The 27,120-nt window shown below is 41.1% G+C and overlaps 2 protein-coding genes across 6 annotated transcripts in view; both read left to right on the forward strand.

The window, feature by feature from the left end:
* RHOT1 (ras homolog family member T1) overlaps positions 1-7,768 on the forward strand; it is a 44,067-nt gene extending 36,299 nt beyond the window's left edge. For 2 of the 4 annotated variants that reach the window (XM_090061020.1, XM_090061017.1), the window contains exons 20-21: positions 5,010-5,153; positions 6,592-7,768. In XM_090061020.1, the coding sequence (XP_089917146.1) occupies positions 5,010-5,153; positions 6,592-6,709 (262 nt within the window). In that variant the 3' untranslated portion in view covers positions 6,710-7,768. The remainder of the gene's footprint in view (positions 1-5,009; positions 5,154-6,591) is intronic. The other 2 variants (XM_090061018.1, XM_090061019.1) reach the window with 1 other exon arrangement.
* Positions 7,769-7,906: 138 nt separating this feature from the next.
* Positions 7,907-18,682, forward strand: LOC149859045 (uncharacterized). 2 transcript variants are annotated; one of them, XM_090061027.1, is made up of 7 exons: positions 7,907-11,826; positions 12,612-12,695; positions 13,758-13,855; positions 14,487-14,656; positions 15,187-15,264; positions 15,647-15,733; positions 16,955-18,682. In XM_090061027.1, the coding sequence occupies exons 2-7, from the start codon at positions 12,612-12,614 to the stop codon at positions 17,011-17,013; spliced, it is 576 nt and encodes a 191-aa protein (XP_089917153.1). In that variant the 5' UTR covers positions 7,907-11,826; the 3' UTR covers positions 17,014-18,682. The 2 variants fall into 2 exon arrangements, with proteins under 2 accessions (XP_089917153.1, XP_089917154.1); XM_090061028.1 differs by lacking the exon at positions 15,187-15,264 and having other exon boundaries at positions 7,907-12,695.
* The last annotated feature ends 8,438 nt before the right edge of the window (positions 18,683-27,120 follow it).

Consider the following 27,120-nt stretch of genomic DNA (forward strand, 5'->3'; position numbering starts at 1 on the left):
TACAGAAGTTAACCTTTTAAAATTTAACCTAGAAATCAGCTACTGGTTACCTATTCATCCTAACCTCTGGATGATCCCAGAAACAGAACCTCTTTGTTAGCAGGGCTGGGTTGCCCTCTTGACGCTCAGTCACGTAGTTCATGCTTACTTCCCTTATCAGAATCGTTATGGATAGTTCCCATTTCTTGACAGTGTGCTGCTCCTTTGGGACTTTCCTATTTTGAGAGCTTTGCATAACCAGGAGAATATCAGGGACTGGCTGACAGGAGATGCTTTGGTTGGTCTTGGAGGGCTGTCCTCTCCCATACTGACCCTGCACAGTGGGAAACACATATACCATACACATGTACCACCTTTCCTGTAACAGGTCCAGGTCCATTATTTAGCAGGTGAAGAATTCATGATAAAGCTGCTGCTCTAACCCTACTGGAAGCGGGGGAAAATTGTTTGTTCTGATCTGTTATGTATGAACATTTAGTTGTAGTATGCTGTCTTTTATCTTTGGTTTCCAGCACACTGACATGGTAATCAGACTGAGTGCTTTCTGGGCAAGTTCTTCCCTTTCTGCTATAGGATTTTCCTTCTAGATCAAGGAGCATCCTGGGACATGTAATTTGATGTAGGTTGTTCATAATTTAATTTGATGCAGGTTCATAATTGGATAGAGCCAATGGAGTAGCATATCTGTAAATGCACTTTCCACAGAGAGCTGCCCATGTGTGAAAAGATTTGTTACACATAGAGGTAAAATGTTTACAAGTAGTAGAGCTTAGCTGTTAATTATGGATTATTGGGAGAGCCACAGAGTTATCCCTCCCCCCAGTTAGCAAAATATGTGCAAGAAACTTTTTTTAACTATGAAAACAGGTTGTTTAAAAAAGATAATTAAGGCATGTCATTTGACTGTGCTAATAACTATCAGACATAATAGCTGTAGCATTTGAATGGAGTAGGCTCTGATGTGGTTATGATTTATGTTTTTTCAGCGTTTAGAACTTTTATAACTGCTTATTTCAAAGCTAGAAAATCAGTAAGGAGGAAATTTTTTGACTGAAGTCACTGCTGTTATGCTCTCCGCTCTGCCTTCCCCTCCCCCTGCCAATTAACCCATCAGATACTGGAGGCAAACTGGTATCTTGTAGCTTTAACTCCTACATTGTTGGCTTTTGTTGCTAGAAAGGAGTTCAACAGAATCATAGTGACACAATATAATAATGCAAAAACTTTGGGTATTCCAAACCCATCAGCTAGAGCAACTGTGGTACCTTTCCATATGCAGAGAACTTTTCTCCTGTCCCATTTACGTTGAGGTTTTCTAGGTTAGATGAAAAGCAGGATCAGGAATATGTGGAAGTGCATCAATTTTGTGTCACTTATACAGGAGCAGGATTGTTGGTTTGAACTACCCAGCATCCTTGTTTATAGATTCGCTTAGGAAGAGGGTCCCACATTCAAAACACTCTACATTGCATGTGTGAGAGAACAGTTGTTACTATGCTGTAGTATTTTTATATTTTTAATTTGTTCTTTCCTTCAGGTGTTCATTTTCATTTGTCTGGCTGGCACTTACTCTCTTTTTACTACATTTCTTTACCTCTTTTTAAAATAAATAGGTTTCTGTAGCTGTAATTCTAACCCCATTTTTAATCATCTTTTTTTTAATGCATCCATTTCAAATGTGTTTTATTTTCTGCTTTGCTAATATTTTTTAAATTGCTAACCTGTCTTGTTTCCCTTGTGGTTGTTGCATTTTACTGTGGCAACTGAGTTTATGGCTTCTTTAAAAAAAATTGTTTCTTAAGCCCAAGAATTGTGATGTTCCATCTGGGTTTTTTTCAGTTGATTCTCAGGTGTTGAAAATAAAGGGGATTTTCTATGCCATAAATAAACCCCCCCTCCCCCAAAAATAGAACAGTTGTATAAAGCATGATTTTTTCAGGAACTGTTCTTATCAGTTATCTGAGTTTCACACAGGGAGGGTTTTTATGATCTGAAAGAGAACTACTGCATAACTACAATAAAAGAGCGTGGTTCTCAAAATCCAGTCTCAATGTTTATAGTCTTCAGAGTGTGGTGCCTTTGCATTATGAGACCATGTGTTAATATAGCCATGCACGATCATAGTTTTACAATCTATCAAATTGCACAGGGCAAAAATGTACTTAGTCTCATACTACGATTATGTTGGAAGAAGTGGTGCTGTTCTATTTGCTCATTTTCCCTCCAGCCCCCTCGAGAAACACTCTAACTGTTCCTTACTTGGTCTAGCCGGGTAGAATTTTGCAAAGTGCTGTTATACCTTTCTACTAATAGAACAGACTGAGCTGGCTTTTTACATTGGCCTAGCCTTCATGCAGACTAAGATGCACTTACAGGTTTTTTCCCTCATATTTTAGATGTCTAATGTAAGGACAGATTCTAATATCAGTTTGGAACATAGGAAATGTATTATGTGCCTAAAACGCAGTATTAAACAAAAACTCTAGCAATGTGCATATACTACATGATGTTCTTTGAAATCCTAAATTCAGTTGCATACCAATTTGTGGTTAATGTATTGTCAAAATAAACTGCTGCTGCTTGCTGTTTTGTGTTAACTGGTTTACCATTTTGTGCGAGTACCATGTGGCTGGTCCATTGGCCTCATCTGCTGTACATTTTTAAATTGTTCCCAGTTGTTACATAGCTATATTTAGAGCTTTGTTACAGTTAAGATCATCTTCCCAATCTCAGGAGCCTTTTGCCAATACTAATTTAAAGTCAATATTGGGCCCATTACTCGGCAAATTCCCATGCATAACTTTTAATAGGCATGCTCAGTTAACATCTTGCTTAGTGTGTGATACTAACTTCTGTGAGTTGTCTGTGTTAAAAAAAAAAATCAATTTACTCTATTACAACACATAACGTCACTAAAAAAAAAAGTAATACATTATTTGCCTCGGTGATTAAAGGCAGTGTGAATCAAAACCCTTTGCTTTTCTTTCCCACATATGTTTAAAAAATGTATTTGATTATTTCGTGAAAGAAGGTTTAAAAAATAATAGAGGGGAAATGCATGCCTAATCAAAATTCTTTTTCTTTTTTTAATATTTAAAACAACTGGAAATAGCAAAATCCATTTAGATGGATGTCAAAACTTGGCATAACTTTTTCTGGTTTTAAATTAGAATAATTTTAGAGTTGTTTAAGGCAAGGTCCAAATTATTCTCCTTTGCAGTCAATGGGACTGTCTTTTTCTGGCTAATTAGATACCCAGCTCCCACTCAGCTTCTTTTTGGAAAATGTTAGCCATATCTCAAGACCCAATGCCATACCTCAAGGCCCACTGAAATCAATAAAAGGACTTCTGTTGGCTGTCCTGTTGGACATTACGGTGGGCGCATAGTTTGCTCTGCTTACTAATTAAATGAAATGTTCTTCAACTTTAGCCTTTGATTTAAATTGAGAAGAAATTATCTGATCCTTTGGCATAGGATTTGGCGTGATTATGAGCCTATATTAGTTTCTTTTGAAGGTGTCTGATACCTGTAAACCATGCTTAATAATTTTCTTATGTAATCTTTGTTAATTGTGAAAGGTGAAACTAGATTGAAAACGATAGCAAATAGACATGAATGGAAGATGGAGTTCAGTAGACAAATAATGCTTCTAAATTTAAGTAACTGTTCATTCTTTTAAATTTGTACATTTTAAATAAGTATTTGGTTGCCTAGTTTAAAAAGTTTGGAACTGTTAATTATATCCGTGATATTTACTAGGGGACAGTGATTTGATTAATTGATTCAGATCACTGTCCCCGATTCGATTCAGCCAAATCCGAATCTGAAGATTCGATGTTGATTCAGAGAATCAGTGATTCGGCCATAGACATAGCTTTAAATGTTTTTCCTACATACCTCAAGGTACCAGGTGCAGCTCATGATTGCTGCAATGCTGGGGCAGATGGAGCGTCCACAGGGGGCAGGGCAGCACATGCTCGGCTGCAAGCCTGGAAATGGACTGGAAGTACTTCTGGTCCACTTCTGGGTCCACTGGGGAGCGTGCTGGAGGGCCCCCCCCAGACCCCTCCAGCTCGGCGATCGGCTGCGGGGGAGGGGAGGGCCGGGTGCCCCTCCCCCCCGACCCAGGAGGCACCAGTCACCGAGCCAGGGAGGCATGGGGGGGAGGGGGCGCCCCAGCATGCTCCCCCAGCGGACCTGGATGTGGACTGGAAGTGCTTGTCGTCCACTTCCGGGTCTGCTGCCAAGTGCGCTGGGGAGACCCCCGCACTCCTGTGGGACACTCCATGCGCCCCAGCATTCATGAGGCTCCCAGTACCCTGAGGTATGTAGAAGAAACATTTAAAGGTGTCTCTATGTCCAGTTCGATTCAGAGAGATTAAAGGGTCTCCTGATTTGATTCAGATTCAGAGATTTGGCTACCGAATTGTGCTGAATCTCTGTCAGATTGAATCAGGGACCGGAGCTTTGCACAACCCTAATATTTACCCTTCAGAGCTTGTCTGTGGAAATGTAAGTTATTTTATATTTTAAGGAGTACTTCAACTTGAGGTCTCAATGCATACTTTTCTCTACAGAACCCTTTAAAAAGCTGTTCTTTAAGTTAGAGTACAGACTTGACCTGACCAGAGGAAGGAAAATATATCAGAATTAGGGCTAACACTCCTGTATTAATCCCCCCTGGTTTGCTGAGGCACTGCAGCATGCCACAGCAAAATACAAGTCAGGTACTAGGGTCTTTCAACTCCTTAAGCAGCTTCCTTTCTTTTATTGCCCCATCTTTCAGTTATGTGATTTGATTTCATTTAACCTTGTTAGTCATAGGATGAATTCCTGTTCTTTTTCTGTGTGCTGATTTTTTTAACAATCATGCTAGAGCCACAGTTAGATGCATACAAATTAGCTGAATTATAAAATCTGTGGGGTGTGTAACCTGTGGCATACTTTTGAGTCACTTGCTGTTTTGAGCCGTGCTGTGAACTGCAAACTGTGCATGTGTGTAAAAAGGTTAAGACCCCATGTAGATGAGTTGGGTGCCATGCTGTTAGCAGACGAGGAGAGCAGTATTATCCATCAGGTGCACGCCGTCAGCTTTGTAGAAGATTCCATCTTCATGGAGTCATCTCTTGATCCACACTTATTTGAAGACAGGTAACTGTACCTTAACTGGAGTGATCTTGATCTTTTTGCCCTTATACAATCCACATGACATCTAGTTTGGAAATTAGTTTGTAAAAATTAGTTGCAGAAAAACTAATATTTGCAAGAAATCATGGATTTGTTCTCTTTCATACCTCTACAAGGAATTTTTAAATGAGAATAGAAATTTGGAGAGCAGCTGTGAGTGGTCGTTTGGACACAGAAGAACTTGTGCTTTTTTGTAGCATGTAATACTCTGCCCACAGATAATACCTGCAGTATATGTTGTCATTTTGAATGTCTGCTAAATAACATTTTAAGCGGGTTTTATGTGTTGTAGTAACATGTAGCAAAATCACAATCTGTTTTATAAAGCAGCATGATAGTCCTTCGATTCACACTGTAAAGGCTGGCACTTCCGCACATGGCAATATGAGCAGGCTATCTGTCCACTGCTTGTCCTGTAACTGCTTTTAAACTTTACACCCAATAACCTGTTATTTTTAATACAGATCTAAAATGCATAAGCTAATACAGGTCAGTTATGTTATGCAGATTCTCTTAAAAAGAAAGCAAAATGTAACACTTAGCTTGAGATTTAGTGTGCCTCGATTTGAGGCTGTAATGGTAACCATTGCTTCAAAACTCTTTCTTCTGCTTTATGGTAAGCTGTCATACTTGAGGCTTTTTTAAAGATGGCTAGCAGTGTTTAACTGAGCATGTTCACAAAGTTGTTGTGGTATTTGGGAGACTTGGGTCATTGGCTGTCTTCATTCTTATCATGCATCACGTGGCTTCTTTTTGTCTTCTAATCGCCTTCATTTGGTTTGTTACATCTTGTCTTTTTCTGTTGATGGTAGCACCACTGCCTGTTTCATTAGCATATAGTTCTCTCTAACAGTTTTCAGTTAGATACCTATTGCTCCTTCTGTGACTGTATGTTGGGGAGATTTGGAGACTGTTATGGTTCTAGCTTTTGGAAAATAGTTACTTGTCACTTTTTTCTGATACAAGACACCACTTCAAATAATTGAGAGTTCAGCGTTTCTGGGGAGGCTTGTTTCTGAAAATCAGAAAACTGTGAAGTAAGCCAATTTAAAGTATCATATGAATATTTCTCAGTCCTGGGTTATTTTCTCATTATGGATTTGCAATCATTATTCCCTCCTCATTTGCAGCAAACTAATGTCAAGCTCCCTTTATTTTCTTGCCAAATATTATTGATTTCAATGGCGCACAAAATGATGAAGGGCTGCAGACTAGGCCCCAGTTCTTTAAGAAAAGAACTAATGCAGTCATTTGTAAATTGTTTGCAGTGCTTACTTGTGTATTGCTGCCATGTGACAAGTCTGATGATGAATTTCCAAAAGCAGATTTTTATTTATGAGATGACAAACATTGTATCTTTTGTCATGAAATTAATCTAATTTTTTTATATTTTAAACTTCAGGCACATGACACAAGCAGACCTCAAGAGCTCCTCATTCTGGCTTCGAGCAAGTTTTGGTGCTACTGTATTTGCAGTTTTGGGCTTTGCTATGTACAAAGCGTTATTAAAGCAGCGATGATTTGAAAAGAAGCACATCTCCTGGCCCTACCAAATAAAAATTAAAAAAAAACAAAAATAAAATCTTTTATGTACATTCTGAATGCTTTAAATTCTGGTAGAAATATTTATATATGCAGAGTTACTTTATTAATATTTGTAATTCATGCATAAAATTATTTTAAATGATAGCTATAACTACAGTATTGCATAATGTGTGGAGGAAGATTTGCGTCATAACAGCCAACTAAAATGGCTTAACTTGTTAAGGCCAAAAGGGAATTTGTTGTAAATAATCTGTATATATTAAGGTAGTAAGACAATGCTTCCCCAAAATTATTAGAAATACTGTTCTTAGGTGTTTCACCATTGTGACACATTAGTGTACTATTGGAATTCATTTTCAATAGAGTAGGTTCAACTCAAGGACCATACGTGCTCAAGGATGGCTTATTTATTTCACATTCAACTGATGTTCTCTTTTGGGACTACAAGCTATACAAAGGCAGAATTTGTGGTTTTCTTTCTTGTCTTTTTTAACTGAAGAGCCAGTTTACCCACTGAACTACATTTCAAGGGAAAAACTATCACGGGCAGACAGCCTAATGATTTTTGTATGTTACAAGACATGTGACATGTTTAGCTGTCTAAGAGAGTTCTCTTTTAAAAGCAAAAGTAAACTTCAAAAACTGCCAGACTGACTTCCATATGCTGTGTGTAATTGTGTTGCTTCATTTTCCACTATGTTGTGTTTTTATAGCCCTTTCAAATCAGATGGAAAAGAATTTGTATATTATAAATGTTTATAATTCAAAAAGTGTTGCTGTTTAATTCCTCACATCTGTAGACGATTCTTGTAAAAACTGTGTATGGGGTAGAACTGAAATAGTACACAGTGCTGACTCTACTGTAGTCTATTAGTTGCATGGTTCACAGTGCATTCTATACCTGGTTAGAATTACCTGTAGACAGCACCTTTTTTTAATGATCAAGTAAATCAATATAAATTCCTCATAACAAACCTATTTTTTTTTCCGTCACTGGCCTTTTCAAGTATTTCAATAAATAACAGTGTACTGTCCTTTGTCTTGATATCTTTATTTTTTTTCTTGCCCTCCTCATTGAAAATACTATGGCAGTGCTTTAAGATCCCATATTATAAACATCTTGGACATGTTGGATCTTTGACTCGTGTTTCCGGTGACTTCTGTGTAATCTCTCCTGATTTTTCAAAGGAAAGCAGTTTTCAAAGAACTTGTGGCCAGTTCATACTTTCTCCATTACTCGGCATGTTTTAATACATTTTCATCTGGCAGATACAGGCCACCCCTGCTTAGCGCTCTTAATTGGTTCCTGAAAAAATGAGCTTTAAGCAAAACCAAAAGTTTTTGATGACCCAAGGTGGTGACTGCAGGTGTTTTTAATGACCCAAGATGGCAACCACGAGTGTTATAATGAAATTTGCTGAGCGCTAAGTGGAATCTCAGGTATCAATTTAAAAGGAGCATTATAGCGAAGCAGTGCTAAGCGGGAGTTGCCTGTACATGAAAATGAGCTTCAAAGAATGTAATTACAGTAAGCATCTATTATTTACCAGAACTACACTAAAATCCTCCTGTTTTATAGTTTGACTGCTTTAGCTGAATTCAGCTTTGAGTTGCATAAAAGATTTGCATAGTAGAAGGACACAAATAGTTGGGCTTTACATTTATTGTATTTCCTTGCAAACAATTCCACGCTGAAATATAAGGGGAGAAGAAATAATTAATTTCTTGGTTTTCAACGTTACCTTTAAATAGTTCTGAGAATATGAAAATGGATCATACAATGGAAGTATGTTGAGATTTGGGGGAGAATTTGAGTGTTTTCTGACGAGTGCAAAACAGTGGGAGGAGGAAAAGTGGGATATTTTTAGGAAGTCTTTGAAAGAATGCTTCTCTGTCCATGAAGCTGACCTCACCAGAGAAATGAGGAGAGAGAAGTAGCAAATGAGGAAGTTCACCTGTTCCACTTGGCATCAGAAGAGTCCTGACCCAGGGAATAGTATTACAATGGCTGTAGAAGATGATTTGATTTTTGAAAGCTTCTTGAAGAAAAGAAAAGATAAATTGGTTAGTACTTTTCCTGGAAAGATGTGGGGAGAGGGGGTGGAATAAATTTTTCCTAAATCTGATGGGAAAGGTATTATTAGAAGTCTGGGGGGAAAGCCGTTCTGTTTGGTCTGTTTGGTCATCCAAAGCAAAAGGAAGTTACATGTACAGTTAAGGCAACTATGTTTTTATGTTTTTAATTCTGTAATTATTCAGTAGGCTAGGAATTTCTTTGAAATGTTGCATTGGCAAAGTCTAATGTAAAGTGATTACATATATTTCTTGCTTTGATAATAGAATATGCATATAAGGCTAAATTACTTAAGACAATTAAAGTAAGTTTATTGTTTTATTTGCATATGTTCAATACCGCAGTAGTTTAAGCAGTAATTAAAACTGCAGAATGTATTTTAGGTTAAAAAAAACCAAACCAATATACCCAATTCGGAGAATATCAATATTTTAAAATCCATAAAATGGTTATTGGGGTTCTGGTCTTTCCTGTCATTACAAATGTATTTAAGTGTTTGTAATATTGGGATGTAGGATTGTAATTTTTAAAAAATGCTGTGCTTTATAGTTGTCTAAACAATTAACTTATAAGAAGTACAATAATATACATCAAAATACTATTTCCATAAAAGTAACAGACTTTTTCATGCTGTAATGGATTTTTATATTTTTATGAAGGTACTTTTAAAAGAAATGAATTTTTGTATTGATAAAAAAAAAAGGCCAAGAACAAAGTCTAATGTGTTCCCTTCTTACTTCTCCCTTTTCAGCTGAATTAAATGGGGCGGGGACGGGAGAGATTGTGTAACTTTGACAGCTTCTTTATCTTTTTCTTTTTAAGCAAGGTTGCAGAGCTAACAAAAGCTGGAAAAAGTGAAAAGGAGCTGATCACTATCGTGGCTTATTCCATTTAATGAAGAATGTGGATCTGTCTGAATACACTTCAGAATAACTACTGATAAACTCTATAAGGAGTTAATTTCAGAGCACTTAAGCTCATGCTTAAATTCTGTAGATGTTGCTCAATGCTCAGTGTTGTCTACTAAGTATATTGAAATAATTTAAGTACTTTTTTGAATAGGAATGGCTTTCATTCTGCACTTGAATTAAATTAAGCACACGTGTATATGCTGTTTCAGGTCCTAATTCTGTATCAGAATTAATTTTTCAATATCCAGGTTTTTGTTATCTTCTAGGGCAGGATCGCTTTTCCATTCTCATACTTCTACTCCTTCCAAAGGAGATGCAGGCTCTGTAGAAGTCTGTCTAATAGCTACCTAAGGGAATAGGTGGTTTCAATTTGTAGTATCAAAATGCATTTCCTGACACCGATGTTCATTTGTCAGATTTGATTCTTTCATTTCTTGGGCAAGTGGCAGTACAGAGATCACCTGACCTCATTCATCCGCGATGCATTTTGTCAGTTACAAACACTAATTTGCAGCTAGCAGGGTCTAATCATCTTGGCCAAGGTAATGACAGCACTGCCAGTGAGTGTTAGAAATGGCTTTGTGGCAAGAACCTCTGCAGTCTATGCTTGCTTGTCTTTTGTTTCCCTATGGTTGCAAACAGGTGTTGCATTTGTCCCAGGCGAAACTACTTTATCCTGGGACAAAGTGCAGTCGTTAAAAGGTCCATGTCATTTGTCCTGGACCAAACCTTAAAAAGGTTCATGGGATAAGAAATGCTAACAGTTTTACCTGGGACATTGCAGTGCATCTTGGGATTGCATCATTGAACCAATGGCAGAAAAGCAGTGCATTCAACTGCTCACTGCTCCTGTTTGGGAGAGAAATGTGTGAACATGCCAATCCCAGGACTTTTCTGTTCTAGGGCAAACAGAGTTACAATTTGACCTAAGATAAATGCAATGTGTGTTCCCAGGTTGAATGATCTTTCATAACTGCTTAATTCTTATTTTAAATCATCTGCTTTTAATGTCTCCGATATTGAGATGTTATTTTTGTAAGGTATTTGAGACACTTACTAGAAAGCTGTGCAAATGGAAAGCTAGTTTTTAAACTAAAATGCTGTGCAATGGGGGAAAAGGGTGAAAAGGAATCAATTGGTAACCCCAAAAGGTTGTAGACCCTAGATTTCCAAGAGAGCTCATCACCCAGCAGTTCCCACTCATCTGGTCGTTTCTGGACATGATTTAGAGCAGCAACCTGTAGGCGTGAAGATATCCGTCTGTGTCTTTGTGCTAACTTGTGCAACCATCCAGTCTCCTCACAAATAAAAATGGTGGTGTTTATTGGCTGCAGCATTTCTGCAAAGCTAGGAGTGTTTCCTGATGAGGTTTAACCAGAACAACATACAGTATTTCACAGGGTTGTATCTTTGTTGGATAACTCTTGGCAAATTCATATAGCTTCATTTCCATTTAATAGCCTGGTAAAGCTCTCCTTCATTTCCTGCCAGCATGCTGCCATTCAGTTTCAAGGCAAGACCTTGAACTTTATATGTCAAGAAATGTGACTGAGATATATAAAGCGGTCTAAGAGTTTAGTACCCAACTTCCATTAAATGTCAGTGGAAATGAATAGCCCTAGGAACCTTTGAAAATCTCATCTCTAAGGCCTTGGGTATTGAAGGCGCGGGGTAGGATGGGGAAAGAGAGAAAGAGAGAGGGACTCTATTCGTCGGTATGAAATAACTAGTTTGTGTTTCTACAAATGTCTTTCTCAAGTTATTATACAAACCAGTCCTCTCCCTACCCATTTTACAGGCAGGTTACCTCAGAGCTGTAGTATTCATGGTCCCATAACAAGTTGGTAGTAGAGCCTGGAATGCGTTGAAGTATTTTATGCCATTAATGTCTAACATTTGCCCTGATTTTTACATAGAAATTGACATGGACAAAGTACTGGTTCCGACTCCAAAATACCACCCTCTTCTTCTTCACTAAGAAACATGGAGATGCAGTAGGTTTTATAATTTAATTTTTCCCCTACTGATGTAGTGGACTTTTTCCACCAGTAATTAGTGTAACATTCTTTTCCAGTCATGTCTCCATGGACAGTACTCCATCCACACAGTAAGTAAAACCAGTGATTGCCCACATACCAAGCTGAGAAGTGTCAGAAGTGCTTCCTGTTTTGTTTTTGTTTTTTTGTTGTTTTTTTTTTGAGAGAGAGAGAGAGAACCTCCTGGGAACCATCTGGCAAAGAATTCCCTATAATTCAAAGCAGTGCTTTCTGCATTTGGTTTCTTGTTCCAAAGCATAAATGAGGAATGAACCTTGTAGTGAATACCACTCAGATCGTTTAAAGCTGGCCTGACTACAATTGCTGTATGCTGCTTTACAGTAAAGCATCTCATCCGTCTCTGCATTGACCCTGCTGGCCAGTACACACATAGCTTTAGCCACATGTCAAGCCAGGTGCCTTTAGTCCTCAGACTGGAGGAATGCTTGGTAACATCAGGTTTCAGGATGTCTTTCTGCCTCCTGTTACCAAATACCGGAGCCCATCTTGCACACTCACTAAGTCTGACACCAAGCTTACAGGATTGGATTTGCACAGAATACTGTAACTTCTACCTCACAGGCATAGCAGACTACAATGAAGACTGATCTTTGTAGGATTCCTAGTCTTAGAGTAACCAAATGGGTCAAGATGTAATGGCCAAATCTGAGCTGTGGCTGCAGGCAGTGAAAATATGCCAGTTAATTCTGTCTGAAGGTCTGGCCCAATATACATTCAGACAGCTTCCTCTCCCAGGAATAAGCTCCATTTCTTAAATAAAAGTGGTGCTAAGGGCATTTTTAGAAGGTTTGTGTGTATTGGCAGAAGTTTTTCTTCATGGCAAATGTCTTTTTAGATGAAGGCAGTGTGTGAGACCCAAGCTATGAATGTTGATTACCGCTTTGAAATCATAATGAAAAACAGGAAGAAGAAACTCTTGGTAAGAATATAATATCAGTGCCAACAAATATATAGCAGCAGTGATGTACAGTAGGATTGTCCCCACTTAATCAAATCAATTCTTCCTCACATCCAATGTTGAGGTCCGAGAAGAATATACACAGTATACCACAGTATAACAGCTGAGGATGGGTAGACCAGTGGGTGAGTAGTGCTGGGCTGTTGTTCATCTTCCTCTGGAGTAGGGTGTGTCTAGTGAGAAGCCGATGAGTTTCCACTGATTGCAAGAGCTAGTGGACTCTGGTAGCACTCAGTCTTTTTTCCATGTCCCCAAGTATTTTTTAAATACAAGTGTGGTGCTGGTGGAAGTCAAAGGCATCACAGCAGTTGATACAGATGCCTCTCTTCCAAAAACGGCCTTTCTATGGGCATGTGTGGTATAAGCTTCCCCATCCTGCCCTGTCAACATGCTTCAACTTCCGTGTGGAAGAATATGGTATCCATTAAGTGACTGCAGTTCAGTTCATAAGTTCATTTGGTCATAGGCCTGAATAATTTTGCATGGCATCAAAGTTGATCCTTTCTGAAGTATCTACGCTGTTAATCCATTTGGGATACTGAGTCCTCAGTCCTCTGCTACATTAACCTGTACTGGGACTTACAACTTTTCATTAGTTCTCAAGTCACTTCTTCCTTTTGATGGCTATTTCTAACTATTTGTCCCTGAGTTTTCTTTACTATGCTGCATGACCCATTTTGGAGTCTGGGCTGCTGAAATCATTCCTCCCCAAGCTCTCTCCAGTTTTGTGCAGAGATTCAAGACTGAGTCACACCACAATTGAGAGAACTCAACAGCAGTGGGAACCTTTCCATTGTCTTCAATGGACTTTGAATTGGTTTCATAGTTTTCTGTTCAATTTCGTCTGTCCAGCATGTATCCCTAGCTGTATTGTAAAGACAAAATAAGAAAAAAGCAGTAGTCTGTTGGCGAAAAATAATTTTAAGAAGCTTGGTGAAATGAATATGCATCAATAAAATATATACGCTCTGTTAACCTTTTGTTCTGGATAAATGTCCTTACGTACTGTACTTTTTTGGCCAGTCTGCAGAATCTGCTGACTTACGTGCTACCTGGATTAAAGTCTTGTGGAGATCAATGCATCTTCTGGGGCCTGACAGAGAAGAGACAGCTTGCATGTGGTAAGTTTTGTGCTGCAGACTCACTGAAATGCAGTTGCTTGTGATTGTCTCTCTTGAGAGAGTGTGGTTCTCAGCTTGCCAAGACCATATAGCTTTCAGGCAAGTAGGCCTAGGTAGTATAGGAAAACTTTAGACAGCATAATTTGAGTAGCTTGCTTCCATATCCTCTGATGGAAGTGGAACTTTTTGTTTCAATATGCCAGCTGTTAAGGAGTCAGTGTAACTTGCTTTAATTAAAAGTAGCTTTTTAGATAAGTTGATCCATGACACGGTGAAAAAACATACTCTTGATTTCTCGGTTATTGCTGAAAGCCAGCCTTTGGGGAATCTTGTTTTCGGTATTGCTTATAGAAAGTTGTTTTTTCTAGTTGGACAATATTTGTCCTCCCTTTTGTGGTGGGCTGTCTTCTGCCTTCCATAAAATCAAGGGATTTTCTTCTTCATGAAGAGTTGCTGAGATGATGACCCAGGCCAGAACTGCTCATCATTGCATTTTTATACTATTTTTAGCAAACTCATATCACCAAAATGCAAATGTGTCATCCTTATCTGAAACCTGAAGAGCATGTTACATATAACCTCTGAGAGCTATCCGTTACTGTGTCTTTTGTCCTGTTTGTTCTTTTATTAGGTATGATGTACCTGTTGTGATGGCAAGAACTCAAATTATTACAGATGGTAAAAAAGAAAGTCTATATGACACCATACTGGGTACTGAGGAGAGCTTTGGTGAAACACCCAGAACTAATAAATTTTTAGCATCAGAGGAGACCATGAAAACTAGATATGTGCATACTTCAAGTGAGTTCTTTCATATTTGTAACTGGAATTTCAGATTTAATTTTAAAAAAAATGATAGATTTCTTAGAAAGAGAAGAGGTCCTGGTTAGGGAATTCTGGGTTTTATTGCTGATAAATTCCTCTTATCTCTGAGGATTTGGAGACTCGTCAACCTACAGGTTTCAGCTGGGGAATCTTGAGGACTAAGGAGTGCTGTGGGGAACCTGTTGTTTCAGAGGAGCTGCTAGCAGTTTGGTTCCAACACATTAAGTTTAGTGCATCAGATTCCCATTTACAATGACTTAGATTTGTCAAGCGCCTTTCATCCAGCTATCACAAAGCAGTTCAGATAGTGACTCATCCTCTTTGTCAGCATTATTCTATCCATTTTGTAGAAAGGGAAGAAGAGGCACAGAGGAGTTACAGCAAATTGAAAATAGAACCCGAGTGTCCTATTGGAGCTGTGGCTTTAGAAATATAACCAAATCCAGTGTCACTTCATTAACAAAGGCTGCTTGATATTTATCTTTTGTTTCTTTTTTCTCTTGAAGATTATAATGAAGGGAGCTCACCTCATTACAAAGCTCCAAAAATGGAGCCTTTGGAGGACAGCCCTGACAATGAAACCAGTGAGTAGAGAGTATGACGTTTACTCTGTCACTGTGGGGTGAGATCTTGATATATCTTTAACTCTGAAAGAACAGAATCATGGGTAGCCCCATGTTTGGATCTGAACATAGAGTTTCCTAAAGTTCAGGAGCATGTAGAGACTATCCTGAACTCAAAGCTTATACCTAAACATCACAAGACTCTACAGGGCTTTCATCCCATAAGCTATCATTTAGAACATGACCACATGGATAAATGCTTGGGATACTCTTGCTGCCACAAGTGACTCTTGCTGTTAACACTTAAGGCTTCAATTACACTGTGCTTTTACTAACTCTGTAGGAATCAGTAGAAGGGATGATGGCACTGCTGCCAGCAGTTTATTTTTCACTTGCTTTACAGATCACAACTCTAATAAAGATGAAACTTCTGTCATTTATGACATTCCACGTTCCACAAGGAAGGAAATCAAAGCTAGTAATGATATAGGTGAGTAAACAAGTTGTGGCTCAGACAGCTGAAGAAGAATATCATGTGGGTGGCTTTATTTTAACAAGAATCATGTTCACAGCTATCTGAGGGTTTTTTAAGAGGACTCTACAGTTTGGTAGCCATCAACTTTGCCACAGAAATCACCCCTGCTATGGAATTATATTCCAGAATATGTTTCCTTCTAAAGGAGAATTTGTGTGTCTAATCCTTATGACTGTGAAAACCCCGTGAGTTTCCTGAATCTGTAGCCAGCCAGCATCCACTGTTGAGAAGTGTGAAAATGACCTTTTTGCCTCAGTATTTACTCTGAGACCCAGTGATGAAAATTCGATTGTCCCTATTATTTTCTATTTCATCACTGACAATTTGAACACGACCATTTGAACACAACCATTTTGCTAATAGAGGTGTCCCACAACCCCACAGTGCCATTCTTGGGCTTATCAATGCTGAAGTCTGCATCATGCCTTGCCTCACTCAGAGAGCCTGCAGGTTCCTCCCTGCAACTTGCACAGAAACTATGCACTGTCAGTGCAGAAGCTCTAATGTACCCAAACCAGAAAATGTCATGGCAGCCTGGATTAAAATGAGCAGAAACATCATGTACTGGGGACTTTTGGGAGTATGTGTTGTCCTACTAAATTTGGTTAACAACCCCCCTCCCCCCCCCAAAAAAAAACAAACCCCAAAAAACAAAAAACTCTCCACTTTTTATACTTGTTTGAAACTGCTACAGAATGTCTTGCCTTCTGCTTTTGGAGGTTGCAAACACAGATTCAGGCAATCAAGGCAAGACCCTTTTTCGTAGTAGCCCCTGCCTATAGGAGAATAGTGTGCGTTGCACTTCTTTGCTCAAGAATACCTTTGGCTGGTAAAGCTTCAGCACTGTTGCTGGCTAGAGGACAGTAATTTCTCCCATGCTGGATGGAAGAAAGAATGGTTAAGGTAGTTTTAAGAGCAACAAAGCTATATGTATATCAAACCAGCCCTTTGGTACATCTCAGAAGTCCTTTTTAGTTTAAACAGAAGTGGTCTTGTCTTGTATTTCTCATCTCCCGTGTATGTTGTATGCTTGCCTGTTAGGGCACTGCAAGGCACTATCCATGTAGAACTCTGGCTACATGCTACTGATCTTGCAGTTACCATCGGAGAGAGGGCTTGGATAGCTGCATGTACTGAACCTTTCTCTGATTGGGTCATGTCACTTTTTGTCATTAGGGAAAATCAGCGGAGATGCTAAAGAGGAGCCTGGAACAGTTGTTTGGGCTTTCTCCTGATGCGCTGTATGAACAGAGTGATCCATAGCTTGGTGCCAGCAATATCACTTCAGAGAGGAAGAATTTGTGCCCTAAAGTCTTCGGAAGAAACTGTTGGCTGCTGGGAAAGAAAAACCTGTTAATCTTAAATGAGCTTCTGTCCCTTCATCCATCCTTGGCAATGTTCTGTTCCAGAAGTCCTCCTCTTTTGGCAAAGCTGGCCAAGTAGTTGCTTTTGTTTTCCACAAGAAGTTTTCAGTCTTGGATTGCGGTTGCTGTTAAGGTGTTTGCTCCCTGTTTGGGTGAATATTTTGGTATTAATTGAATGTGCCTTATACAGATTTTTTGACAAGCATTAAAAGATAACATGTGTTTCCATGGTAACAACTGAATATAGCTTCTTGAAATACCTGACCTGCTATTCCTGGCACCTGAGGTCCTGCAGAAAGAAACAAGCTGCCAGTTATAACTCACTGCTACTTGTGAGGAATGTTACATTGAGGGGCAGAAGACACTGAAAGCATCCAGGTAATTGCAATTATGAACCTCACTCACATGGATAGAGAGTGACAGTGGCAGTCTTCAAATCTGGTAGGATGCTTTCTTAAAGTACAGCAGAGCATTGATATAGCAAAGGAGATATACAGACAGAGCACCACCGACCAGATTGTCAGCTGGTGTAGACAGACTCTAACCTTCATTGACTTCCATTCAGTCAGTGGAACTAGGCCAGTTGATGCCAGGAGTGGCTCTCATCTCTTCCAGCACCAGGCAATGCAGACAAGTGCATGTAATACTAATGGAGTGTGAAAGGCTTTTAACCTGTGAAGACCTGAACTGCCAGCTCTCTGTTACTGTGTTGTTAACATCTTTGTGACATCCTCAACATGGCTTCCTGTACTCTGGTCCTGTCAGGTAATTCAAGACCAATTAGCTGAAAATCTCAGCTGTACACAGAATGCTTATTTTAATGCAACTCATGTTAGTTGTTAGTGCCCACCTGGGTGACAAGCCTTACTGAAAAAGGACAGATACTGAAGGGGGAAGGAGTGCAGTGTTGTCTTGTTTTTCCTGTTGTGGCTTCTTGCTGATAAAGTTCTGATGTTGCAGTATCTCTGCATTAATATGCCCTGTGCCTTCTGCTTGCATTTATGACCTTTCTTGTTCTGCTGTCAGACAACATAGTGAAGTAGATTCTCCCCTTAGGGCTGATGTGTTATATTCTCTTCTTCAGGATTCAAGTAAGTACAGGCTTGCACATTATTCCTATGTAGAGATAGAATCACTTTGGTGCAGCTTCTGACTTGAGAGAGTGCATCATTATGTTGTTGCTAGGACAAATGGAACTAGGTTCAGATGCCTGGTCACAAAGCTTCATGGACCGTTTGAGGCTGGACTCCTATGAAAATACTTGGCCACTCCTTGGTGTGCTTCTGGGCCAGTGCAGTGAGGCACAGGTCCTTCGTCAGGGGTAATGATGACACCACAAGCTTGGCCTTAGGACCTGAAATGTGCAAGCTTCACTTTGTTGTTGAAGAAGGGCCAGCTTTGGTCTAAGGAACTGTTGCCATTTGGATACTACTTTTACAGGTAGGGGGAAAACTGACCCACACAAGACACACAGCCTGTGTACTCCCAGTTCAGATTTCCTCCTCCTACCACTATGATCTCTCCATAGTGCTTCTCCCCTGGCATAGGGTGGGGGAAGAGGTAAGTTTCCAGGTCCCATTTGATCTTTGCTTTGACCTCCTGGACTGTGAAGCAAGCTGCTAAAGTGATGTGGACATTGGAGCCAAGTGAGAACAGGAATGCATCTTGCCTCAGCCAGCAAACAGCACCCAGGTTAGTTTACAGGCTTTGACAATATCTAGCTGGAAGAGTTGTTCTGAAATAAGAACATGTGAAAGCTGCCCTTTCCTCTGCTTGGTGGAATTTAAGGTAGGGGCTTCATCAAAGGGCGATAACTTGTAACAGGTATTTTGTACTATTGCATTTACAGGCCCTCCTAACATACTTGGCAGCCCAGAAATGTGTCTGTGTTAGTCCAATGAGAGGATATTTTCCTTTAATGTTGAGTTTGTTGTGGGTGTCATGGGTCAGATTCTGATCTTAGCTATGTTGGTGTAAATCTGGCATAATCCAGTAACTGAGACTTATCTTTTTATCTTCCCCATGGTGGAAATCTGAAACTGCCTGGCTGTTTCAAGGTAACCAGGTCGTAGCCATATTGGTCTACAGAAAAAAGCAATCGGAGCTCGTGGAAGAAGTGATGCCTTTTATTAGACCAGCAACATTTTTGCAAAAAAATTAAAGAATTTTTTTTGCAAAAATCTCGCTGGTCTAATAAAAGGTATCACCTCTCCCACAAGCCCTGATGGCTGTTTCAAAGCTTATATGCTTAAGGAATGGCAGTTTGTGCCACTAGAGGGCAGCATAGCTTCAAGACCTCAGTTTCCCTAAATTTACTTTCCAGTCCAACCTTGGCAGAGCAGCACATGACCTCGCGTACCGCAGTGTTTCCAGAGACTGATTTTAATGGTGCATTCTTACGCAGAGTGCGGGTGCTTGAGGTAGGTTTTTTTTCCCCTCAGCTTTCTATTTGAGCAGCTGGCTTTATTTCAAGGAGACCAGGTGAACCTTGTAGAACAGAAGAACGAAATCAGGGCAAAGCAGACTCATCAGTTTCAGTGAACTGTATCAAACTGCTTACCGGAGACATACACTGCCTCATCTTAAAATACCTTGACCCGCGGCGTGATGCACTAATCGGTGCATGTCGACATTCAGTAATTGCCCTTGAGAGTGGAGAGGGTTTGAGCTAAAGGGAGCTGTGCAGGGATTTCCCTGTCTTTTACTCCTTGGCATTGGGATGTTGCTAAGCCAGCCCTGGCAGGAACACCCTTTATATCTGGCTTTCCAAGATGCTTCTGCTGAGCCAGCTTGGTTTGTTTTTTGAATGCAGGTGTATTGTAGCACATTTGTACACATCTAGGTGCAGCTCTCGATGCTTGCATGTACATGTACATGCATACACCAGGACTGGCAGTTCGCATGTGTTTTGCTTAAAGCCCCGGCTCCTTGGATCCTGTAAAAAAGCCCTTATTAAAAATATAGCTTTAAACTTTCATGGTTCCAAGGAAATCTTGGTAACAGAACTCAAGGCTCAAAACCCAAATGGCGTTTTTAAGCATTTCTTAAATTCTCACTGTTTTTAAGACAGCCTTATGTTTCACATGTGCCTGGTTTTGGCAGTACTCACAGCCACATGGAGCTTGTCCTAGCTGCTCTCTGTGCATATGACTCAGCTCTTGGATAGAGATGTTAATAGACACTTATCCAGGCACCTAGAACAGGCATCGGGGAAATTCCAGGTACTGCAAACCCAGGGAAGAGTTAGGACATTTGAAATGAGATTTCTCCCTTCTCTTCTCCTCCTCTGCTGGGAAGAAAATGTTGTTCTAGTGGAGCATCTGGCAACTTCGCCATATTCATCAGAGATCCTGCCAGTTCTCTGATTTACGGCCCATTCTGCTCTTTTGCAAATTGCTGCAGATGGGAGGAAGTGTTGTAAAACCCTACTGAAGCATTACTGTTTCTCAGCATCCATGCAAATCACGCCAATCAATGGTTTAGCAGTACAAAGCAATGTTATGCATTTAATTTTCTTCCGCCTGTAGTGCTGCAGTCCGGAGTTGTGCGCCAGCGTTTTGTTCCAGCTCTTTGCTATCAGTGTTTCAAATTAATGGTAGTGCTCAAAGAAGGAAACATAAAAATGAATTTTGAATCTGAATGAAACTTCCAGAGCAGGAAGGGAGGCTGAGGAGATTCTTTTCAAAAACAAGATGCCCTTCACAGTGGGAAGGGAGGTTGGCAACTTATCTTTTCACTGGACCTGGATTGCTCTCTTAGGATTAACAATAGGCAGAGCTGCTGGAGCTGTGAAAAGATCATGAGCTGGGAACAGAGCTACAGCCAGACTCCTGCTTCCCAGACTGCATGGACCTTTGCCCTCTCACCAATTAGGCACAATCCACTTAGTCAGGCAAGAAAGAACAGAATGGCAGAAAAAAGAAACAGAGCTGGAAAATATTCATGCTAAGGAAAGGATCTTCTCACTTCCTTGCCCCCTCCCCACCTCACAGCCCTTTTAAACAGCTGGAGTTTTTGACATTTCAGATTTCCCATTTTAGATTCGGTCTTTGGCAAGAGTGCTGCTGTGACCACAAGAGGTACTGCTGAGAGGATCCTGTGGAAGTTTTCATGGGAGCTGTGTGTTTGCATCAGTGAAGGAATTCAGGCCTTGAGAGGGCAAGAAATGCTCCAGCATGTTTTTAGACCTAAATGTGTTGATTTAAGTATTGCTCCTGGAACTCCTTGGAATATAATCTTTTAAAGGAAATGTTTGCTGCCTTGTCACATCTTTTCTGCCACTTCTTATGATATCAGCTGCTGACACAGCTTGATTTAAGTTTCATGTTTCGTTGACATCATGTCTTCCAACTGGCAAACATTTTGCCTGATAGCTGATTGCCGTAAAGCAAAACTAGGGAAATCTTGCATCTGCTTTGGAAGGAAGAAACCATATTACTGAGATGCCATTGCAGTAAAAGGTCCTTCCAAAATAAGTAAAGCAATGTTCAATCTGAGGCATCTGACAGAGAGAGAAGAACTGAGCAATATTCCCAGCCAGTAAATCCCAGTTTAATCATTGTTCACATGTTTTAACTAACAGAAAGTTCACTTAGGCCCATGAAGCAAGGTCAGCTCCATCCCTTTGCATTTACCTTTCAGGCTTAATTGCCTAATGTTCTATCTTCTGTATATAAGACTTGCTAATGTTAAATTCGGCATGAGTCATGTAAAAACAGACCATCTAGGAAGAAGTTTCTAAGACTTGCCAGTATGCACAGGATTCTCAGCAGATGGTATTGAAAGAGTATTAGGAAAAACCCAGCTAGAAACAGTCACAGGGAAGTGAGGGGTAGCAGACAGTTGGGTACCGTATGTGTTTGAATCAAATCCATGTCCACTGGTGGGCTACCTTGCTTTGTGGAAATTCCCATAGGACCCAAATGGACCAGAGAGGTGTTAGTCTGGTTTCCGTTTAGATTCCCCTCCCACCCCCATAAAAACACCTGATTCAGACCTTCTGATTCATTTCTTTGGTCCTAAGCGTATGCTGAAGTTTGATGAAGGAGAGAGGGAGCTTCTCAGCACTGGACAGACAGATTTATAGTCAGTTAAATGTCTGGGAGGGTGGGATTTCCTGCTCCCCCTTCCTACACCTCCACATCACCCAATTTGTGATAAGTTGTTGTGTGTGTTCTGCTTTATCCCACATTATGTGGAAGTTAATTTGTAGTAATTAAGTAATTGTTTGATCAGGGTGAAATGCCTCAAGTTACTGCAGGGTAGAGCAGATGCACGATGAGTCCCCATCCACTTTAACTTGGCATTATCTGTTCCCCCTTCAGTTTCTGACACCAGGTCATTAAATCAATCCTTTGCTCATGGCGGTAATGTTCATCAGCTGCTAATGTCTGATAGGTGTTGGTGGTCTCTGGGATCTGGGTAGTGTTCCTAGAGGACAGATCATGAACTGATCTTTGAGGCCAGGGGAGCAATGATTGAATTGCCTTGGAGAAGATAAAGATACTTGCCCCCTGAAGGGACCTCCCATGTCCTTCTCATGCAGGGTTAGTGTTCCTGTTTGGACCTCTGGGTCCTGCACCCTTTAAGAAGTCAGACTCTCTGCCAGAAGCCCGGCTGTTAGCTAATTACCAAAAAAGAAAATATGAAATGTGCTGATTGTCGCTACAGGCTGTCTGGTTTCTGTGCCTCTCCTAGCTACCTGACACCTTGCTCAGGGCTTATTTTCCAGGTTATCAGTGCCCGGGAGTCTCCTGCGTTCTCAGTAATATTAGTGCGTTTCTGTCAGTAGATATTTCCGTGCCATCCATTTTCCCTGTCTCTCGCAGGCTGAAGTGCATCTAATGTTTTATTAATGTTTGTAGAGTTCTTGCCTGTCATTTTTAGAAGCCAGTAAAGGCAGGAGCCATGGATCTGAGCCCTGGGCAGTAGTTGCCCATGGAGCCCCCAGACTGTTCAGATCCAGCTGCAGAGTAGGCTGCCACCCTCAGTGCCTCCTTGTGATGTGGAAGTCAAAGCAAAGCTAGTTTTGACCAATCTGGTTTTAATGATGGCCCTGTAACAGTCCAATAATTCTTCCACCTGCCATGTGGGCCACGTGTTTGCTGGATATATGCTATAGCCCTTACCTCTGTTTTCTGTCACCTGGTGCTACCCAGTGCCAGAATTCTAGTAGCTCAGGGTGACAGCAAAGCTGATGGTTTTCAAGTGTGTACTGCAAAGAAGCTGCCACTTCACTGACCTACAGGCACAGTATTAAGGCTGTGTGGAGTTAATGATAAAATGCATGGGCACTGACAGCCACATTATGGGCAGTTACAGCAAATAACTATCACAGCCCTTGGCACTGTGCATCTCTTGATGTGCAAGCGCTTTACAAAATAGTGACCCCTCCAGTCTTGAGCTCGGGAAGTTGAAGCACAGAGAGGCTGAGTGACTTCCTCAGCCAGGGTCATGCAGCATATCAGCAGAATACAAGTCTCTTGATTCTTGACCCTGGGTTTAGGATCTGGGCAGGAAGGAGGTGGCCAGGCATCCTAAGCAGAACATGCCCTAGCATTTCTCATGCTCCCCAATATCTGTCTGTGCCTCTGCCCTCCACTGGATGGGCTGTCAGCTCTGCTGGTGTCAGTGCTGTCCTTGAGTAGCTGCAGCCTCCAGAGTCAGTGGGTAAATTTTTCAGAAATCCTCTGAGTGACTTGGACACCCAAGTCCTGTTTTTCACAAGTGACTTGGGCATCTAGGATCGTAAGCCACATAAAATCAGTGGGACTGCAGCTCCTCCAGTGCTTTAGAAATGTCACCTTAGAAGCCTCAATGCAGCTCCCCAACCCTGAATGTTTCATAGATTATTGCTAGGACTTTATTAATTTTTCTATGAATATTATTTTAAAAGGAAGAATCACTGCAGTTGGTTATTTTCTTTCCTTTTTAATTCTGTAATTCAACTTTTCTTTGTTAGGTTTTTGTGTAAAGATAAAATAGACAAAGGCATATTCAGTGTAACAATGTCTCAAATGCTTATGATAACATTACAATGGGCTTAGCAGCAAAATACATACAAATATTGGAATGAACTTAGTAAAATCTATTTTCTTAATGCTACTGCAGCTGGCTTACCATTTCAACTTTAAAAAATGACCGACTCTCCTCAGGAAGAAGAAAGGTCTTTGGAGCCTATACTTCTGTCTTGTTCTGAAAAAAGCTCATGCCTGGAGGGGAAAAAAATCTTTTAAGGGGGTTGTCAGAATTGTTACTTGTGCCATTTAAAATGAGATCTGAGCTGCAGAGAAGGAAAGCGCTTTCAGAACCAGGTGAACAGCAACAGGATTTGAAGCTTAAATGTTCTCTTGACTCTTATCTGTAGGAAGGGGTGGGATTGCAAGGCCAGGCATGAAAGCAGCTCCCACTATCATTCTTCCACACTTCTCAGCGCCTTCATTTTGGAATGGATAATGAGCTGTGGAAATATTTTTGGGGGAAAAGAATTGCTTAATGCCTGCCTAGGGCACTGAATGTGAAAAGAACTGTTTGTTGTTGTCCAAATTAACAGAGAAGAATTCCATCCCAGCAGGAGAATAGGCAGAGGTTGGTTTTCTAGCTGAAGAAAATTGGTGTCCTTGTGTCAAACCCAGCACTCCTCCCTGGTTTGGGGAAAGCAAGTTTAGTGCTGAAAGCTGGAGTGCAGTCAGCTCCGCAGTCCTGGGGAGCCATGAGGTGCTATTAATCATTTGTAAAGTGCTTTGGGCTCCTTGTGGGCAAAGAGAGGGCAAAGGATTGTACTCGCTGAGCGTGTGAAGGAGCAAAGGTCTTAAAGTGGCCGTACTGCTAGATAGGTGTCTCAGCCGGGTAGTTGTAGGTGGGCTGGCCCAAATCAAGGTCCATGTACTATCATTGGGAAACTGGGAGCTTGTGTTTTTCTCCCCTGGCAGATCCTGTCACTGGTTCCAATCAAATATCTCACTGTGGTTACTGTGATCAGACTACCCTACCCCTGTAGCCGTTCTGACTTGTGAGTTTCCCATGCCAGGCCTGAGTACAAATGGACAGAGATCTCAGTTCAACTTTTGGAAGGTATCCTGGTCCTCTTAGCATTGACCTTCCTGATAGCCTGTCAGCTCAGAATTAATTGCAAAGTGTGACTTGGTTTTATGTTAGCAATTAACCTTCACATACTAATTGGCCTCTATTTCAAACAGGTCTGTTTATTTTTGATGATCTGCAGCAGCCTGTGCTGTGATTCCTATTGGGCCACCAAGGTCAGGCTAGAGAGTAGGGGGTCAGGAGACCTGCTGAACATCCAGGCCAGTGGTTTTCAGCCTGTTTTGTACCAGGACCCACTTGTAAACATAAATGACCAGTCCTGACCCAGTGCCCCTACCCCCAACCCCCCAGTGTGTGGGGCAGGGGGTGGGTATGTGACCCATGGGGGGGCCCCAAGCAGGCTGAAACTGCCAGCCTTCAGTGGAAAAGGCATGTTTTCCCACGTTTTTTCTCGTTTTAAAGGAGAATCCACTTTTAAAGTTCATTCGCAACCCTTTCATATATTCTTGTGACCCACTTTTGGGTCATGACCCACAGGTTGAGAAACACTGATTTAGACCATCTGAGTGGCTGGGGACTGTGATGAAGCCCACAGAACAGCAGTCTAGAAAGAGTTAATGGAGGGACCAATTATCTGCCCAGCTAATTATCTGACCAAGGAGCCAATTAGAAAGAGCTGCTATAAGGGGGTAGCAGGTTCAGAGGACAGAAATTGCCTTGGAGATGCTGGGGGTGGAGTACTGTGTTGATAAGCCGGGTAGGTAGGAGGCAGCCCAAGAAAGTGGTGAGGGATCAGAAGGAATAGGCTCACTGCGCTCCTCTGTGCCACCTTCCCTGCAGGAGGAGACGGCCCTGGAACTGAAAGGAGGAACTGGTGGGTCTGGGGAGAGGCCCAGGGCTGATCCCTTGTGTGGGAGTTTGACCTTTGTGACGCCTGAGAAGTGAGACCTAAAGGGCAGAAACAAATCCAGGCTACACAAGGGCTTGGATACCAAGCCTAGCCACAGATAGGTGCCCCAAACAGTGACAGGCAGGGACACTGCACCGTCTTCTGGGCAAAATGTAAAAGCAAAGTCCTAACTATCATGGGTCATTAAGAGATCCCCAGGCAATTTCCAGGAGAACAAGAGGGGTCAGACCCGCTGCCCTAACCCAGTTCCAGCTGGGAGTTTGTTAGATGCAGTCCTTCACTCCCTGCCCTAAATTATTGGGGTTCATTCTAGAAGTAGCCACATTTTATTGGTGGGTCACTGCATACCTAGTCTGGTCTTGTAGTCAAGACTGAAGCATGTCTCCATGTTGCTCCTGCTGCCATGTGGCTGAGGGCAAGTGAAGCTCGGGGGCATCCAGACCCCAAGCGTCCGGGCTTGGGCCTGCATGTAGGATGCCTGCCAAAAGATTTGGAAGTATTTGAAGCCCCAGGCTGAAAAGTTTGGGGTGGAGGATACTTGCTAGTAGTAGGGCCACATATGGTTCTTGAATGACTCATAGGATTTGGAGCTGATCTGACTAATTTGACCTGGGACACACAAAATTCTCCTTAATAAAAAAAAAAAGGGGGGGGGGAGTCTCCATTTTTGGCTCTGATTGCAGTATCAGAGCTGAGGTTTGTGAAAACCCTTTGCAATCCTGTTTGCTGAAAGAGAATCCTGTGGACGAACTGTTTGATTTTTTGCAGAAGGCTTGGTGAACTCATGGCAGATGCTGGGTCTTTCCCCACTACCAAACCTTTTCCTCGCATATTCATCAACTGACCTTTTCAGACGCTTCTTCTGTAGTAGGGTAGGACTGAAATCTATGTTTTGCTTGTAATACCAAGGCCTAATAGATGCTGCAATACAAAGAACTGCGTGCAAACGCAGATTGTGATTTATATTCCCAAGGCTTCCTCCAAGGCAGAGGTGTTCAGCATGTGGCCTGCAGGCTGGATCTGGC

Source organism: Crocodylus siamensis, chromosome 8, assembly GCF_052110815.1.
Source record: "Crocodylus siamensis isolate JL-2025a chromosome 8, ASM5211081v1, whole genome shotgun sequence".
Classification (NCBI taxonomy): domain Eukaryota; kingdom Metazoa; phylum Chordata; order Crocodylia; family Crocodylidae; genus Crocodylus; species Crocodylus siamensis.